This window comes from Macaca mulatta, chromosome 4, assembly GCF_049350105.2.
Source record: "Macaca mulatta isolate MMU2019108-1 chromosome 4, T2T-MMU8v2.0, whole genome shotgun sequence".
Classification (NCBI taxonomy): domain Eukaryota; kingdom Metazoa; phylum Chordata; class Mammalia; order Primates; family Cercopithecidae; genus Macaca; species Macaca mulatta.
Window position 1 is genome coordinate 157,260,720 of NC_133409.1, and position 19,929 is coordinate 157,280,648.

Below are 19,929 nucleotides of genomic sequence, written 5' to 3' on the forward strand. Positions count from 1 at the left end.
ACCTCAGCAGTGGTGAGGGCAGAAAAAGCTGAGATGAAGACAAGAAGAATGTTTATAAGATAGAACTGAAAGATCATGGTATTTGACTAGATGCAGGAGAAGAAAGGTGTTAAGGAGTCCTGGGTCTCTAACCTGAGAGACTGAATAGAGAGTGGTCTGAACAACTAAACCAGGGAATGTAGCAAGATGAGACCTTTTCAAGGGGGAAGATCATGATTTGACTTTGGGACATGTTGAGTTAATGGTAATAGTGGGATAATCATGTGGACATGTGTATTAGCTTCCTAGGGCTGCTCTAACAAAGTGCCACCAACTAAGTTTCTCAAAGTAATTTATTGTCTTACAGCTCTAGAAGTCCAAAATCAAGGTGCTGGCAGGGCTGGTTCCTTTTAAAGGCTATAAGGAAGAATGTGTTCTGTGCCTTTTTTATTCTTTTAGCTTCTAGTAGTCTCAGGCATTTTTTGGCTTGTAGATGACCTTCTCCCTGAGTCCTCACGTCATCTGTTCTTGGTACACATCTGTCTTTGTGTCCAAATGTTCTGTTTTTATAAGGACATCAGTCATATTGCATCAGGGCCTACTCTAATGACATCATCTTAACTTGACCATCTGCAAAGGCCCTATTTTCAAATACAGTCACATTCACAGATACTGAGTATTATGACTTCAACATCTTTTGGGGGAACATAATTCAAGTCATAACAGCAAGCTCAACAAGGGGCCAGATCATTAATCTGAAACTTATAGAAACTATGAGAGTGAAATGGAGAAGAAGATAAAGGAGAAAAATGCAGATGTTCAGTACTGAAGACCTGAGTTTAGACCAAATGGCTCAAGAAGAGCCTGTTGATGGAAAATCACAAGCCAAGACAGAATGCCAACATCTAAGGAGGGCCAAAAAAAACAAATGCCCACACATAACAGAATAACAGGAGAGTAGAACTCTCACTGAAAACTCATGGGCATGGCCTTTTAAGAAAGACTGCTGATGAGCAGTAACAAGTGTAGTGAAGAAGCTCAAGCAGATGAGGTCAGAAAAGGAACTTAGTCACCTTGTGATTGGAATTCTTAGTAGCTTTTTCAGGGTACATTTAGCAGAGAGATGAGTGTACAGGTCAGTTTGCAGTTGGTGAGTGAGGGTAGAGAAAGTAAGAGAACTATTTTCACAAAATTTGATAAAGGGAGATAGGCATATAGCAGAGAGGGATATTTCATTAGTTGGTATTTCACCATCAGAATGTAGAATCCTGAAGGTAGGAGGGCACTTAAGGGTCAGCCATCAAGGTCTGAGTCAACATCGTGAGAAAGTTCTCCTCTCGAAGTGTGGGTCTCACGTCATTGTTGTTCTAACAAAGGGCAAAGGACTGTTCCTCTTTTGCTCTTCATATGTGCTCACCTTCATCACATTTCAAATTCTGCATTTTGAGTTGTTTGTCCAGAAGTGACCAGTTTCTTCTATTAAAGATCCAGTTACCTGGCCTCCCTGCTTGAGCACACATATGACCAGAGATGCACCAACTTAGGACGGATTTCTGCTTGGTATTCTTTTCTGTATTCTTGCTTTTATCCATACACTCCAATCTCCCTTGTGAACTCATGTTAAAAAATTCATTACTAAGCATATACACAGCCTCTAGTACTATGTCTTTCGTTTTTAGTGTGAATTTTTAAATAGGTATAATTCACATGATACTGAGAGTGAACTATTTAAAGGTAAAATCAGTGAGCTCTTTTATTAAGATAGGAAATTTTTAGGTGATATTCAAAGACAATGACATGAATTGTGAAACCTTTGTTTCCCCAGGCAACATCAACCTCGGACAGGGATGGGGTAATGATTCACATTTATAGGGGGAAGAATTGTCTTTGTGTGACTTCAGTCACAGTTTGCTTCTATCAAATCTTCAGTCTCCAATGAAGCTCAAATATTTCTGGGAATCCTAACGAAGGACTTGTTTTTATGAGTTTTGTGCTGCCGTTGCAATGTCAAGATTGTGTGTCAAGTCAACATGAAGTTTCAAACCACTACCAATATGTTCACGTGACTTACTCTTTTCCATTATTTGGATATCCCATTACACAGGCACAGTGGATGATTTAAGTATTCCAGGAAGCTGTTTCTATACCAAGGTAGCTAGCAATAATGTGACTATGCCCATTATCAACCCAAGCCACATAAATGTATCCCAAATTTTAGTCCAGCAAAATACATTCCCACTGCAGCCTTCCCTTCACCATATCAAAAAATGCCAAGAGCAATTTCATTAACGTAGTAACAATAGGATGGAGATAGTAATTTTAAACAATTGTGGTTAAAATAGCTTACTTCTAGAAATTTTCAAAAATATGAGACTATATGAACATGTTACTAGTGCCCTCTTCCCCGCCAGGACTTTAGAAATGGTCCATGCAAATGAAAGATCTTTAACCTTGTCAATGAGCTGAAACTCGTGATGTTTCAAGGCTGAGCCATGCTTTTTTGAGCCCTCAGTGTCACTACTTAATAAATATCTGGTGAACTAAATTGAAGTACTGTCATCTTCCAAATGTCTCACTCCAATTCACTGCATGAGTTTCCAAGCAGAACTGCTTTGTCTACAATGTCTTGGAGAGGTTTTTGGTAAAGCCAATCCTTTAGTTCTTACCCACCAGCCACTCTCTTCCGTGAGATTCTAGAGTTTGAACGTACACTCACTTTTACTCTTCCATTAATTGCGTCTCTTTTCTATTTACCGAACCATTGTTACCAGATCGCTAATTCTGACATTGTGTGCCTGACTCCATTATTGCTTTGGATAAGTTTCTTAGGGATTTTCCTCATTCCCAGGGACTCTCTAGTCACTAATGAAGAAGTTCCTAGTGACTCCAACTCTACTAGACTTCTCTATACGCCAGGCATGTATAGATGTTATTGAATATTAGCAATGAAAACAGCTTAGGTTCAGTCATTAACTATATGTTGAGCATATGTGCAGAAGTGCAGAAATAAAACAATCTAGAGGTTCTTTTCCATCAAAAATTAAAAATAGTTGCATTCAGTCATTATAGCAAACACTCAATATTCCACCCATATCCCGTAAGTTCTCTTTACCATTTTGCTGCATACCAGCTCCTGATGAGTTTTCATTCCCAACACCTGGAACCTGTTTTTTCTGTTAGAGGGCTCCCTCAGGCTGCAGGAGCCGGTTTTGCCTGCCAACCTGGATGTGCCTGGGAATTTGTGCCTGCCTGGGAATAGTTCTTAGTCAAAGCATCACTACACAGATATAAATGCTCCATCTCCCTTTGCTTCTGCTTGGCAAGCAAGGTCCACACTATCTCCCAAATCCCCTAAGAATTGAACTGGACCCTACTTTACATCCTTTCCAGATCTACTTATGCTCTCCTTAGTCAAGTTTTCCTGGAAAGATATCCTAATAAATCATTTTTACAGGAATCCTCATCTCAGGGTCTGCTTCTAAAGAATCTGACCTAAACCAGTTGTTTCCACAAGAAGACCTAGGATGCAGATTCTTATGATAACTTCCAGAGTTGTATCACTGACAAGCCAGGTGGCCCAGGGACCCCCTTGATGTTTGTAAAAGCATTGGTGATAATCTGGGCCTGCTGTAGCATTACAATTGCTGATTCTGTCCTGTTGTACATTGGAATGAAAGATGGGATACAGGTGTAAGGGAAGGTACTGGCTTGGTCAATACCTCTAGTGTTTGAGAAATGTGTGGAAATGGCAATTAGAACAACTTTGAAGTTGGCTGTTTGATGGTGGTCATGATCACCGATGTACTTAAGATGGCCAGTTACATCAGAGTATGGTGTGAAAGTCAGAAAATCTCCCTGGCAGCATTTAAAGATATCCTGATCTCCAATAGCAGAGGGAGCAATGTTCCAATAGCAATGTTCTTAAGATGGGACTCAGGATTCGATTGTCAGAGTAGCAGAAAACGCAAAGACAAACACTCGACTTTACGCTAAAGTCAAGTCCTGGGGAGTCTCATGCTAAAGTCAAGGCCTGAAATTTACCCTGAAATTTATTGGTATCTTTATCCCAGTACCCCATGCTGGGGGATGGCAACATCCCTTTTCCTGAAGATCCCCGTGCAGAAAACACAGCTGATACAAATACCTTGCAAGACAATACTTGCTTAGTCAAATTCTATCCTCACGTTCTCTAATACCTTAACAAATAGTAAACCTGAATACTTGACAAATAGCTAGGTCAGGTCTTAGGATGATCCAAATAGTGTAGTACTGGCCCTGCTAAAGTGGAAGGGACAAGAAGGGCATGCCTAGAATATGAGACCAGGGTACTGGGGGCAGAAGGTAAGTCCAGAAAAGGAGATCTTGTTAATATGAGGGCACAGTGCTGTGACTCAGGATTTAATATCATTGAAGCTTACATGAAAATGCTCAAAAACAGTTCACTCCTGCTGAATCAGTAATTCAGATACAATACCACATCCCAGGTGGAATAGCAGACAGTAATGCCATTTGTAAAGACGTAGAAGATGCTAGAGTAATGATCTCTGTTGTATTCCCATTCAACTCACCAATGTAGCCCCAGAATAAATAGATTGTGGCAGATGGTGGAAGACCACCACAGATAGGATCCAGTGGTAGTCTTAATTGTATATGGTGTGCCAGATGGAATGCATCAACAGAGGCTCTGTTACTTCCTATACAGGTATTGATATGGCGAGTGTGTTCTTTGGAAGTGCCATTGGAAAGGAGGATTATAAGTAGTTTGCATTAACCTGGGATAGACAATAGTACTTCTTTCACAGTTTTGTCAAGGAATATGTTAACTCGCCAGCTTCTTTGACAACATAATCTGAAAGGATCTTGATTATCTGCAACATCACATTGTTTCACTATAAGCATGCAATTACGTTAACTAGAGCTGAATAGCAAGAAGGAACAAGGACTCTGGATGCCCTGTAAAAATATATACACTCCCAAGGGAGGGGAGAGAAAACCTACAAAGTGTCAGGAACTAGTCATGTAAGTGAAGTTTTCAGGGATCCAGTAATCTTGAATATGCCAGAGTATCATCTCCAAGGTAAAGGACAAGTTATATCTTGAAACTGCTACCACTAAGAAAGAATCACGAAACTTGGCAAAACAAAAAAAAAAGGTGTAAACCTCGTCAAGTTTTAGAGGGAATATATATCACACATCTAATAAGACAGTACGCTAACGCTTACTTGCCCCAGCCTGAAAGTCCATCCTCAAAACACTCTTCCCTGTCCTTACAACCAGGGGACTGGGTCTGGATGGCAGACTCCTCCGCCCCTCTCCAACCTAAGTGGTTGGGCCCTCACCAGGTTTTCCAAGCTCCTCCCACAGAGGTAAAGCTAACATCCTTTCCACACTGGACACACCATTCCCAACTAAAAAGAGCACCAGATCCACATTCAGGAATTTCCTCGCCCCCAAAATATTCTTCCTCCCTCACAGGACCAACCTCACTGCACTTAACAAAAATTCCCGAAGTTGCCAATCCAGAAGGCCCTAGTCCATTACACCCTCCACCTCCAATTGTAAATCTTTTATCTCACATCTTGTTTCAGATACCTCCTGATATTTCCTCCCCAGGTCCCTGAATAGTCAACTCCAATTTCTCACATTAATCCGGGGGCCTTCGGAATATTCACTCCTTTTCAAATCTCCTTTTTCTCCTTTTGTCTTCTTTGTCTGTGGGGTACTCTTAAGTCCCCACCCCCAACCTCTGACAGTCAGGCCCCTGTCGTCAACCTCACACATTGCCTCTTAAATCAGTCACACACCCCTCTTTCTTCCAACTGTTAAATTTGTTAGTCCACAAAAATCCAGCAGTTCACTACCCTTTCTGTTAACCTAACTACATAACCCTGGTCCAAAATAAACCTGCATCTTACCCACTCAGCCAGACCATTCCTGAAACCTGTTTATACTCTTTCTCAGCTAAATACCTTTCCCTCCAAACTATCAAATCCACCCACATCATCACACACAGAGTTGTCACCGTCCCTCACCTCATAACCTCTAAACTAAACATGTTACAAGCCCGATTCCATAAAACACCTCTTACCAACCCCTCCCCTCTCTGCTGGCCCAGCTTTTCATGTATCCAACCCAAGGGTGCTCCCTGGAAAAAAATGCACACACAATTTCTGTATCTATATATTTCTGTCCCATCGGGGCCACAATGGCTATGAATTAACTAAAACCCACTTCTCTCTCTCTCTCCAAAACCAAACAGCCTTCACCTCCTCCCCCACCAACATTCCCTATCAGACCCTCACAGGGGCTTCCCTTGCTAATAGCTATTCAGCCGGGAGAAACAAAATGTTGGAACAAAAAGTTTGTCCAGGATTCAACCCCCATCTACTTGTAGCTCGCTACATTCACCTACAACTTTTGCCTCTCAACCCCCGGTCTTTTCTTTCTGTATGGCACAAACTCTTAGCTTTGCTTGCCAGCAATTTGGTCAAGAACGTACACCCTGGTTACAATCTCCAAACATTAGCATTTTGCCAAACAACCAGACCATCCAGGTTCCTTTGGTAGCTTCCGTCTCATCTTCCTCCACACTCACTAAGTGGACTCTACATCTCATTCCTCTGGTAACAGGATTAAGCATCTCTGATGCACTTGGCACTGGAATAGCAAGTATATCAACCTCAACTTCCCTATATTTAAAAAAAAAACAAACCTCTATAGTACCTTAGAGGACATGCATACTTCCATTACAAGCCTCCAAAGGCAGATAAACTCTCTTGTGGGAGTCATTCTCCAAAGCCAAAGGGTCCTAGACCTGCTAACCACTGAAAAGGTAGGCACATGTGTATATCTCCAAGAAGAATGCTTTTTAATGTTAATGAATCTGGCATTGTTCGCGACGAAGCCCATGGGCTCCACAACAGGGCTACAGAAATCCAACATCAAGCCACTAACTCTTGGTAGCACAGGTTATCCTTCCTAAGGTGTATGCCTTGGGTAACCCCTTTCTTAGGGCCCCTAATCTTCCTCCTCCAAATACGAACAATTGGTCCATGTGTACTCACCTCCATATCCTGCTTTATCTCCCGAAGGCTGAACTCCCTTGTCCAGGCAACCACCCAGACACCCACTGATGCCATCCTTCTCCTCCACCAAGTTTGGTATCAGTGCCTCCAGGAAAACAACTCCGAAGTCAGACACCCACTACTGCAAAACCCCAACCCTGATAACAGAGCCCCTATTCAGCAAGAAGCAGCCAGATAGTCAACAACACCCCTTTTCCTTTTACATTAAAGTAGAAGGCAAGAATGTTAGTCCACACTACAGCACTTTGTAAGCCTCCCCCACCGCCATTTCTCAGACCTTGGAAAGTGAAACATTCCACAGGGGTTTGGGCCATAAGAAACAGCCTGCCTCTTATATTCTGCTGGGAGAAAGTGCAAAAGTGCAAGGAACACTACATTCAGCCAGAACAAGGGCTAGAACGGCCTCATCCTGGGAACACGTAATCAACATTTTCCCAGGCAGCAGGCCATGCCCGCGCCAGATCCCTCCTGCCCTGACCTATAAATTGCCCCAGCCTTTAAGCAGCAGTGGGCCCTGGCATTAAGCTGGTCTCCCACCTCTGTAAGTCTAATGCTGGACATAAAGCCTGCATTTGCTGTTAAGCCACTCTCTGTCTCTCTCTCTCTCTCTCTATCTTTCTTTAACCCTTGCCTTCCCTTCAAAACCTGACACCCTGGAGCCAACCACTGATGGGTACGGGCATATAAATACTCTAACTTCTGTACCTTTGGTTAGGACAAATCTGAGGTGCAGAATACACTGTTCCCACTGCTCTCTTGTAGCATTAGTCCAAAATTACCTTCCTCCAGACTTGGCTTGTTTTCGTACCCTTGTTTGGTCTCCTTTCTTTCCCTGCCCACTTCCCAACCTCCTTCTATTTTTGTTGTTGGTTTTTTTCCCTGAAAATATGATTATATCACTTTAACATTAATCTTCATCTCAGGTTCTGTTTCTGGGGAAGGCAGCAGTTTATTTTGTCAATACTATTAGTATTATTTTCATGTTAACGTAGGCATGCTACAGTAAAGCAAAAAAGTGTATTCATTGGAAACAAAGATAGCCAACAAAAGAGAAATATGTGAGACTATAAAATCAAAGGAATTTTGAGAATAACCCTAATCCTAAATTTGAATTAGAAATATGAGGAAAATATTATAATTTCTTTAAAAAAATACCCTTTTCAAGTTCTTCCACTGAAAACTTCGAAAAGCAGCGAAACCCAGGAACAATGAGCACTTAGTGTGCAGAGTGTGGTCTCTAAACGTTACTTCCTGCTGAAAGGACCCCGCACTTCCTGAGAAAGCCCAGATCTGAGAATAGAAAATATATAAGAGGAAGCTGGAAAGTTTTTTGTGTGTTGGAAGACAAGGAAGCTATTCAAGACCACAAGAGTCATATCATAATGACATGGAAACCAGCTTGAAGGGACTCCCACTGGCCAAAGAAGGAAGAACTGTAGCATCAAAAAGGAATAAGAACTGCAATAGATTGCAAAACATCAAATAAAATCCATGAGGTCATAATAGTACTTGGTCATTTTTGCTAAGACACTAAGTTATTCCAGAACTTTATCAAGTGACTATGGTAACTTTCCTATTAAATCTGTATTCCCAGCTTACCAAATGTTTGATAAAGTAAATTTCCTTTTTTATAAAAATATTCTAGCTCGTAAATGAAGGAGACATGATAGAATTAGAAAATCACCATTTCATAACTTCTAAGCAAATGATGGATCTAGGCAACATTTACTAACTGTAGTTAAAAGCCATAGGTGAAAGGTTGATGAAAACTTTGTTAATGAGTAAGTCAGGCTAAGAATATCTGAAACTACTGATTAATCTTACCACCCCTAAAAGTGAGACAACCTGCTATTATGTGCCTCCCAACAGGGTGCGATAGTACCCTGTATCATCCCATATCCCAGTGAAGTGTTTTTGTGCTGAATCTAACCAAGCCTCTGTATATACCTCACAGTTTGCGGAATGTAAGGAAATACAAAAATACATCAAATGATCCTAAAAGGGAACTATTAGCCAAACCAATTATGAGAGACATTCTGCAAGGGATCCTGTTTTATTGTTGTTGTTTTTAAGTAATGGCAAATGTAAACTGGGAGAGGGGATTCTTATAAAATAAGAGACATAAGAGCCTTAACAATTAAGCACCATTATGTGGATCCTATTCAAATCCTTTCTTAAATCAAGCAAATATAAAGGACACAACTTTGAAGTAATTGGGAAAATTGTCATAATGGTTGGATATTAGGTGATGTTAAGGGATTATTGTTTATTTACTAGATGTGCTGATAGCATGTTAGTTATATTTTTTAAAGTTCTAATGAATTAGATAGCCATGCTGAATGTTTTACAGAAGAAATGACATAATGCCTGAGATTTGCTTTAAAATGCTACAAAAAACAACCATTGAATGTTGCTGATAACATTCAAATGACTAAATGAAAACTCAAATGGCCAAATATTGATAATTATTGAAGTGGGTGAATATGTACACAGTTATCTTAAACTCATCTACTTTTTTGTATGCTTAAACATTTCCATAATAAGATGATAAATTTTAAAACTTAATACATAAAACACAGAATCCAAAAGAAACAATTTCAAAGAATCTCACAGATCAGCAGAAAGCTTTGGGGCCAGCAAACAGAAAGATGGTTCTCCTTCAGGGAATCAGTACCAGAAATGCCATATTGATGGCAGATGGGAGTGTTATTATTTAACACATGGACATTGAACAACTGCTGACCTAGGGGTTTCAATCACTAAAAGGGCTCCTCTTTCAGAAAATGCCAGAAATTGCCAAGCATGAAACAGAACAGACAGTACAAAAATTCTGCAACATACAGAAGAGGACCAGCAGAATCTGGACTTCTGAAAAAGAAAAAATCCAACTCAATAACAACATCAAAGTCTCCTGGGAAAAGGGGTTAAAGATTTACAACATTTCTTTAGAGGAAAAAAATAACTGGTTCAATTTACAGAGCATCCGCTATGTGCCAAACATTTAATGAGCACTTTAAAAACATGATTAAAAAAATTAAAAATATTTGTTAAGCATGAAATAAATTATCTATAATGCAAAATCCCTGATTTTAGTGCTTGGATATGTTTAAGTCATTAGTAGATTACCTTCGAAGAGTTCTACATTAAAAGTATTAGGGGACAGGCATGGTGGCTCACACCTGTCATTCCAACACTCGGGAGGCCAAGGCACGAGGATTGCTTGAGGCAAGAAGTTTGAAATCAGTCTGGGCAACACAGCAAGACCTTGTCTCTACCAATTAGCTGGGTACAGTGTTGCATACCTGTAATCCCAGCTACTCGGGGCTGAAGTGGAAGGATCCCTTGAGCTCAGGAGTTCAAGTCTGCACTGAGCTATAATTGCACCATAGCACTCCAGCCTGGGTGACAGAGTGAGATCCTGTCTCTCTATTTTTTTTTTTTTAATGTTTCTGGATATTACTATAACCAAGTGGCTGAACCAGAACCTACAGTAATTGCAGGAAGAGCCATGAGAGAAGCCACACCTTCCAGAGGACATGCCTCAATAAAATGTACCTCTTTCTGAGTATGCCGAATGTCAGACAGATGGACCGTTTAGAGAAGAGTGTGGAGGAGACAGGGTGAGGGAAGGAGGGGAAGGAAGGAAGGAAGGAGGGAGAAGGAAGAAGGGAAAGAGAAGGAAGAAAGAAAAAAGGGAGAAAAGGAAGAAGAAAGGAAGGGAATTAAGAGTAAAAATTTAATAGGGCATTTATGGGGCATTTAGAAAGTCACAACATTCCTGTGAGAACAGCATTGAATACCCAGAGCCATCTTTAATAGAGAAATCTTGAGAGCACTTATGACAGCCAAGCTTTATCTCCTGGGCAGGGAGAGAGACTAAGGGTGTCTGCTTATTATGCCATGAACTTACTGGCAGATTCCCAGATTTCTGGTCCACTGGATGATTTTGACCCACACACCTTCCAACCTTCCATGAAGCTTTAAGGAAAAGGTAAAAGTAAAGTTAAAAATTAAGCTTTTAACTTTGACACAGCGATGTCAAAAGATTTGGTGAATGATTTATGGGGCTAAACTTGGTAATCCCAGAAAGTCAATATTGTGTAAAGTTGAGAGAAAAGTCTTCACAGAGGAAGAAGAAATCACTTTTTGTTCCGAATCAGGTTAGTCTCACTCTTATAAGGGGCTCATTAAATGAAATGAACAATCAGTTGATTCCCCAGAGGGCCATAAGGGGGCATTCCCTGGCAAAGATATTATTGAAAGTACTTAGCAATAGGGGAAAATTTGGGGAGGGGTGGAATATGCCCTATCTTCTGAGGCTTTTCACAAGAGAAAAAAGAACATATTTTTAGCAATCAGTGTGAGGTTCACAGGGACACAAGAAAACAGAAGTGTGTGTTGTACAGTGTATGATGCTTGTATAGCTGTGGTGTGCTGTGTCTGTAATGTGTGTGGCACACTGTGTGTGCCTGGTGCCTATGTGCCTATGGTTTGTGTGTGCATGTGGTTATGTGTGTGGTGTTTTTAGTTTGTACTTCCATTTTGCGGATGCAGTATTGTAACGTGTTTATAAGTTTGGTTTGCTATGTGTCTGGAGTGTATGTGTGCAGAACATAAGGGGAGTTTGTACCATGTGTTTATGTTGTATGTATGTATGTGATGCATACGTATGGGTGGTTTGTGTGTGCGCTTGGTGTGTATGTATATATGTATTGAAATAAACAGCAGGCCCAGAAGAGGTTCCAGTGTGTGATAATGATGGTTGGCAAATTGCTTATTCAAAAATACTTTGCAAATCCAATCTCAGGACTTAGGTATCTTTGGGGCACTAGGTATCATATAATCTGATATGGTAAAATCCTGAGGTCTAAGCTGCCCAGCACATATTGGTGCTGAATTCTGATGGTAAGGGGTTGCCTGATAGGAGACCGCTCCACTCTGATTCATCCACAGTACTTCCTGCCATAAAACTTTGCGGCAGTGGCTGCTCTATCCACGGAAATTGAAGATATGGACAGTGGAAGTATTACGAATGATTAGCCTCTGCTTGAGTTGGTGGTATCAGTAAGCAGATAGTATCTTTCAGCTCTATTAAGATACAAGGGGAAAAAAGGAATTTGTTTTACCTTTTCTTACTCCTTTTCTGACATTCTTCCTTTCTTTTTGTACTGCCAAGTTTCTGACCTATAGCAATCTCCTTCTGCCTGAAAGGCTTCTTTTAATGTTCCTTGTAGAGCAGGTCTACTGGCAATGAATTCTTTCCATTTCTCACTTTGGAGGAATATTATCATGGATTTAGAATTCTGGATTGGCAGGGTTATTTGTTTGTTCTCTGCAGTTTTCAGGTCTTCCATATATTTTTAATCAACCAAAGCAATCACAAAAGTAAAATAAATATCAAGGGAAGCACATAATGGAGGTGAATGGGCACTGCTGTGATGGAGCAAGTTATCCTTGGAAGCAGTTTTAAATCAGAGAGGAGAACTGGGTAGTGTTTGGTCAGTTGCCTCTCTACATTATGCTGACATCAACGTGTTTTGCGCTCACAGTGGGTGGAGGCCAAACCCTTTAGCAAGAAGAGAAGCAACTTCAGTCGTGTATGCAAATGGATAACCAGTTGCCTCGCAAAAAAGGTAGCACTTTATTCTGTTCCATTAAATAGGCTTTCTGCTTCTTAAATATTACATCATAGATTCCATGTGGAGGAATATTTTTGTGAAATACATATGGGGTCTTAAAAATGTTCAGGAAAGAAGGTAGAAGAAACCAGTCCTACTATGGTTTCCCACCAGAAAAGCCCTAAATAAAAAGATTCTATATACTCTGGTGGCTCACACTTTATTTTCATTTTTGTACACTTGTCAGTTTATCATTTAGTGGAAAATATCAGAAAAATCTGGGCTATTTTGGTTCCATCTCCAAGAGAAGGAGAGATACATCTGTAAGAGGAAGTAAGGCAGGATGAATGTTCTTGAGTCCCTGCATTCGTGGACATCAACAGCTGAATGACAACAATAGAGGATTACTGCTATTGGCTAAGTGTTGTGTCAATGTCATAGGGGACAAAATCTCAGAAAAGGAGATGAACAATAGATTGTATACTTTTTCAACTTATGTAAAAGTTACTGTATATTAAATTTTATATTTCTTCTTGTATCAACTTTGATACTTAATTATTTTGATTGTTTAAGTTGTCCATTTAATTTGCATTCAAAGTTTATATATATATATGTATATACTTTTTTTTCTAATATCATTCATTTCTGCCCTTATGCATTTAATTCCTTTTAGACTCTTTGGGTTTGTTCCTTTGTTCAGTTTCCAATTTTTTAAATTCTTTCTTTTTTGATAAATATATTAACAGATTCACATTTTGCTCTCTCCATGAGTTTGATATGCAGTATTCTTACTATTACTCAATCCCAAACACTTTAGAAATACCCCGGTGGTCTTCTTTTTAACTTAAAACTTGTTTAGATATAATTCATGGACTTTCTGGAGCAATGTGGAGGAGAGAAATGAGTAAAACTCAAAAGGGTACCCCTAAATGGCCAAGACAATGAGCTCTTCTCTAACGTGGTGACAGTGACTTCGACTTTACCATGTTGAGACTTTTTTCTCTCCTGCAGGGGTGTTTACAAAGTCTCTGATGGCTTTCTAGATCCATTCACTTCCCTAAGATAATGAGTTTAGGCTGCAAATCAAAGGAAGGGTTGACTGATTATTAAATTTCTCAGGAGTATTCTTTTACCCCCTTCTATTCAGCTCTTAAGTTTATATGGCACAAATTATTTTGGCAGTCCATTGACAAGGTAAAGGGACAATGTGTTCATCCTCCATTGACCATGTAAGTCTTTGACATCTAAGTATTTTAGGAGAGGGTCTCCTAGTATATACTATCACATTGCTAGGACCTTTGTATTTGATTCTTGTTGTCCCCATATCATGGAAGGCCCAAAATTCCAAGATCAAAAGTCCACAGTGAAACATCTGACTTCAATGCTCAACTTATGTTTTGAGGCCCCGATCTTCACTAAGCCCTTGGCCTGAATATTTCATCTTTCCTCTTAGATCACCCATGCTTTTAATAAAATGTTTTATTTTAAGCATATTTTTATCTAATATTCTTATCTTTTAACAATGGAAGCTCAGGCTAGTCCAGAAAACTAGCCAACTATTTGTTGGGTACTAATGCTTTTATTCATTTAACAGTTTACCTAAAGAGTATTCCACAATTTTCGGCAGAGATTTTTCCTCAGCACTTTTATAGCTGCAAATGACTTTGGTACGGATGGATATATTATAATTTATTTAAATGGTCACTGATTTATAAACATCTAATTTGTTTACAGTCTTTTACTAGTTCAAATGATTCTATAAGAATGTTGCAAAATGATATAAAATTGAATTCGATAGGATGATATAAAATATTTATACATCTAATAAAATAGCTTCCAACATATAAAGCAAAATAGTCCTATGAAAATTATAAAGATACCAAATCCTAAATAAAATATTAACAGAACAAAACAAGTCTAAGAATTTATAAAACCATTAAAAAAGCAACCACCACACTAAGTCAGGTTTATCCTCAAAATGAAAGAGTAACTTAATGTTAGAAAACGTATACATGTCACGCCACACAAATTAATTGAAAGAGGAAAACTGTATGATTATCTCAATAGATATAAAAAAATATATTTATTTATGATGTTAATATTTATTTGTAATAAAAAACTCTTAGTTAACTATGAATGTGCAGTAGACAGAACTCCAAGATGGCCCCCAAGCTCCCTGGCCCCTGTTGTATTCTTGGGTGGAAAAATGATCACAGAGGATACAGCCCAGAGCCCAGAGCCCAGAGCCCAGCCAAGAGCCACAAGAATTATCTCCAGGCCTCATAAAAATTCCAACATTGGCCTGGCTGAACTTCAGAACCTTTATGGATCGATGACTCCTTTTCGCTTCTATTTTCCCACCTTGGAACTGGAATGTCTATAGCTTTATCCCACGCCTGTTCCACCATTACGTGGTAAAAGTGTTAGGGGCATATAACTCTTCTCTTTAGTTTCACAAGCCCACAGAGAGAAATTGTGCCCAAGGATGGATTAATCATAGGCGCCTCTTCCACACCTGATTTAGATGATGAGAATTTGGACTGTGCTATGAGATTTTGATGAGGTTTTGAACTTGAGCTGATAAGGTAATAAAACGAAGACTTTGGGAAGCTTGAAATGGGTGAATATATTTTGCATGTGAAATGAACATGAGTCTTTAAGAGCCAGATGGTGGACTGCAGTAGGCAGAATTCTACATTTACTTTCAAGATTCCCAGTCCCTGGTGTATACACACTTTCTCCCAGTTATTTAAGCAAACATTAAGCTAGGTGCTGCTTCAAGGGGTTTTGCAGATGTCATTATGGTCCCAAATCAGTTAATCTTAAATAGGGAAATTATGCAGTTAGGAGAGATCTAATCACATGAGCCCTTTAAATCTGGTTGTACTGGTCAAAGACAGAGTAGTTAGATTCAAAGAACGAGAGAGATTCAACATAAAGTAGATTCCCATTGCTGATTTTGGAGATGGAGGGGGCCATACTGATTAATTTTGCTGTTTTTGAACTTCGTAAAACTAGATTCCTGTAATATATACTGTCTGGTGTCTAGCTTCTTTAACTGAACGTGTTTTTGTTGAAATTCATTCAGATTTATCCAAATTGTTGTGTATAAGTAGTTCCTTCCTTTTATTTCTGAGTAATATGCATTGTATTAAAATACCATGATATGTCCATTCTTTCCAAACATTCTGCTATTTTGAATAAAGCTGCTATAAACATTTCTGTAGATGTTGTTTTGTAGACATATACCTATATTTCTCTTGGAAAAAAAAATGCCATTTGTTGAAAAAGACTTTACTTTCCTCCAATGAATTGCATTAGTACATTTATTTTTTAAAAGTTAACCATATATACGTATCTGTTTCCAGACTCCCTACTTTCTTCCATCAATGAACTTGTTTGGCTGTACACCTACTGATTACTCTAGCTTATATCAATAAGTAATTACATTTTTTTAAATGCCATTTTTCTCCACATTGGGCATATATGAGTGTTTCAACCAGTGTATTTTTAAAATGTTGGAAAAGGAATAGTTTTCTTGACAGAAAATGTCTTTGTTGTTATGAAGGGGACTTATATCCAAGAGTAACACAGGGTGTTTATAAAAGGTCTTTTAAAAAATAGACATGAGCCAAAGAACTTTAAAGATTGGCTTAATTTTCTTGGAATTTCTAGTTGGTGTTATAATTTAAGGAGAATATGGTACTATTATATCAGTCTCACATCTTCCTATTATATAATAATCAAAGGTCATTAAGTACAATAAAATTTTAAATTAATATCTAGGGGTCCAAATTTCTGAATGTCCCTCATATACTTAAAGTATGCTTTTATCTCAGCTGTGTCAACAATTGAGACTTTCTGTTTTACTTTGTAGTTCCAGGTTTCTGTTCCTTTCGCTATGGATTGTCTTTCCTTGTGCACTGTTGTAATGTTATAACAACAGCACAGCGCACATGCCTGAACCTCACAATGGTAGTCATGGTGAATAGCACAGATCCACATGGTTTGCCCAACACCTCCACAAAGAAGCTCCTGGATAATATAAAGGTATATCAATAATTTTCTCCACAGTCAAATGTTTAAAAGCCTGTCTTGCTAACTAATTTGTGTAGAGATGGAATTGTATTGATATGATAATATAATTGAAAAAGAAGCTCAAGTCTTCATCTACCTTGCCAGGAGTGACCTAAATAAAATGCTCCATGATTAAAGTATGCCTCAATACTTCTGAAGGGCTCGTTGTGTAAATCCTTCTATGTGAGGGAGAATAAAACCCTAGAGTTAGGGTTTCTTTACAATCTATAAATTTGGACAAGAGAAAAAAAAAGGGAAAGCATTTTAAACCAGAAGTGGAAGGTGAAGACACCTTACGTTTTTTAAGTTTTTGACATGCAGGATATTTAAATGTTTCATTAATTTCATTTCTGGAAGATAATCAGTTGTTATCTGCCAGAAGATGTAGATGCAGGAAAAAATAAAAACAAGATAGGTAATGTCAGTAAAAAGATGGAAACTATAAAAAGAGTTAAGAAAGAAAAACTAGAAATCAAGGAAACTATATCAAAGAATGCTTTTGAGGGGCTCGTCAGTAGACTCCACACCACTGAGGACAGAATTAGTGAAGATGAACATAGATCAATAGAAACTTCTGAAGTTGAAATGCAAAGAGAAAGAGAATGAAAAAAAAATTAGCAGGTCATTCCCAAATTGTAGACAGTATCAAATGGTGTAACATGTATATGACCAGAATGCTAGAGAGAATAGGAAACAAGAAATATTTTTTTTTTTAAAATGGCTGAGAACTTTCCATAATTAACGACAGACATCAAACCACAGATCCAAGAAGCTCAGAGAACACCTAACAAGATAAATAGCAAAAAGAAAAACAAAGAAAAGCCACCTAGGCATACCATATTTGAATTTCAGAAGACCAAGACAAAAAGAACATTTCAATAAAACCAGAGGAAGAAAATACCTACAGAGGAACAAGTATAAGAATTACAGCAGACTTCTCATCAGAAACCATGCAAACAAGGAGAGAAAAGTGAACTTTTTAATGTGTTGAAAGAAAGAAAACCCCTGCCAACCTAGAATTCTGTATTCAATAAAATTATTGACAAAATTGAAAGACTATAAAATTTCAAGCTGTAGCTGTAACTTGAAAAAGCCTTTATTGTCTTTCAATTTTTGTCCTTCAATTTTCCCTCCATATATATGAATTTACTGTCAGCAGGCTTATCATAAAAGAAATGTTAAAAGATGGTAGATTTTAATCCAACTATATTGATAATCACTTTAAATGTGAATGTTCTAAACACACCAGTTAAAAGACAGAAATTGTTAGAATTGATAACAAATAAAGATCCTCAAATATTCTATCTACAAGAAATCCTGTTAAAATATAAAGACTCAGATAGGTTAGAAGTAAAGGGATGAAGAAAGATGTAAACTATGCAACCATGAGAACACAAATAAAAAGAAAACTGAAGTAGCTATATTAATTTTAGACAAAGCAGAGTTTATAGCAATGAAGATAACCAGAGATAAAGACGGCATTACCCAATGATAAAAAGAGTGAATTCTCCAAAAACAAATGATTCTAAACATGATCCCTAACAACAAATGATCCCTAACAACAGAGCAGCAAAATATAGGAGGCAAAAACTGAGAACTCAAAGGAAGAATAGAAAAATACACACTTGGTAACTGTTTTCTATTCGTTAAATCTGTTCTTTGCTAATTTTTTTTTTGTTCACATTTTGCCTTCTCTGGGTTTAACTGAGCATTTTATATGATTGAATTTTATCTCCCCTCTTGATATATCATTTATACTTGAAAAAAAACTGTTTTAATAGCTTCCATAGGTTTTATAATATACATTTGTAACAATATAAATCTACACCCAAATAACACTACACTATTTCACGTATCATGAAGGCATCTTGTAACAGAATATTTCCAATTCCTCTCTCCCATCTCCGTGACTACTGTTATTCATTTTATGTATCTATATGTTATAAACACTCAAAACATTCCTTCAACAAAAGTTATCTTTTAGATCAATTCAAAATAAAATATTTTCCACTTTCATTTATTCTTTTCTAATGGTCTTACTTCTTAAATGTAAATCCACATTTTTTAGCTATATCACTTTTCTTCTGCCTGAAGAATTTCTTTTAACATTTTTGTGTGTTGTGCTTTTGTTGTTGCATATAAGAAATCTTCACATAACCCAAGATCAAAAAATTTTCTATGTTTTAGAAGTTTTATAATTTTTCATTTTACAGTTAAATCTGTGATTTATTTTGAATTACTTTTTGTATATGTTGCATTAAAGATTTTTTTTTTTACATGTGGATATACAATTTTTTTCCAGCCCAATTTGTTGAGAAATCTTTTCTTTCTCCATTGAATCACCTCTGAATGTTCATTGAAAATTAGTAGTTGGAGGTGTAACACTACGTACTGGAATTTTAAGACTTACACAGTTATAGTAATAAAGACAGCATAGAATTAGTGTAAAGACAGAAAATAAATCAATGAAATATAACAGAGAGACTGACACACATATGAACAACGGATTTTTTAAGATATGCAAAAGAACAAACATAAAACTGGACTTCATCAGAATTTAAAATACTGTTAAGATAATGAAAAAACAAGCCAGTGACAGGGGCACATGTTTGCAAATCATATCTTATAAAGAACTTCTATCAACACCCAATTAAAAAACACAACCCAATACAAAAAATGGGAAAAAGATGTGAACAGCTATCTCACCAATGGGGATACACAGAGGAAAAATACTCACATGAAGAGATGCTCTATATCATTTGACATTGGAGACAAACATCAACTACAAAGATAAATTACTGCACACTGATTCAAATGGTTAAAATTGTAATGATTGCAAATACAAAATGTGTGCAGGAATGTGGAGGAACTAGAACTCTCCTACAGTCCTGATGGGAATGAAATGTGGTGCAACCACTTTGGAATACATTTTGCCATTTCATAAAAAAATTAAGCATACACCTACCATATGAGACAGTCATTCCACTGTTAGTTATTTACTGAAGAGAAATAAAAACATATGTCCAATCAGAGACTTATACATAAATGTTCTATAAACATTTTTGTCTAGCTTTATTTCGATAGCCAAAAAACTGGAAATAACCTAAATGTCCATTAGTAGGTGAATTAATGAACAAACTATGGCACATCCATAAAATATAGTACTACTT

The 19,929-nt window shown here is 37.8% G+C and overlaps 1 protein-coding gene across 12 annotated transcripts in view; it reads left to right on the forward strand.

The window, feature by feature from the left end:
• The first annotated feature begins 11,017 nt into the window (after nucleotides 1-11,017).
• The window catches only part of SLC17A1 (solute carrier family 17 member 1), a 62,687-nt gene continuing 53,775 nt past the window's right edge, over nucleotides 11,018-19,929 (forward strand). For 6 of the 12 annotated variants that reach the window (XR_013416799.1, XM_078000886.1, XM_078000885.1 and 3 more), the window contains exons 1-3: nucleotides 11,111-11,224; nucleotides 12,614-12,696; nucleotides 16,558-16,732. Coding sequence is in view for 11 of the 12 variants with exons in the window: in XM_078000886.1 (XP_077857012.1) it covers nucleotides 11,126-11,224; nucleotides 12,614-12,696; nucleotides 16,558-16,732 (357 nt within the window). In the remaining variant the exon portion in view is untranslated. Of the gene's footprint in view, nucleotides 11,225-12,017; nucleotides 12,129-12,613; nucleotides 12,698-16,557; nucleotides 16,733-19,929 lie in introns of all 12 variants that reach the window. The other 6 variants (XM_078000889.1, XM_015135702.3, XM_015135706.3 and 3 more) reach the window with 3 other exon arrangements.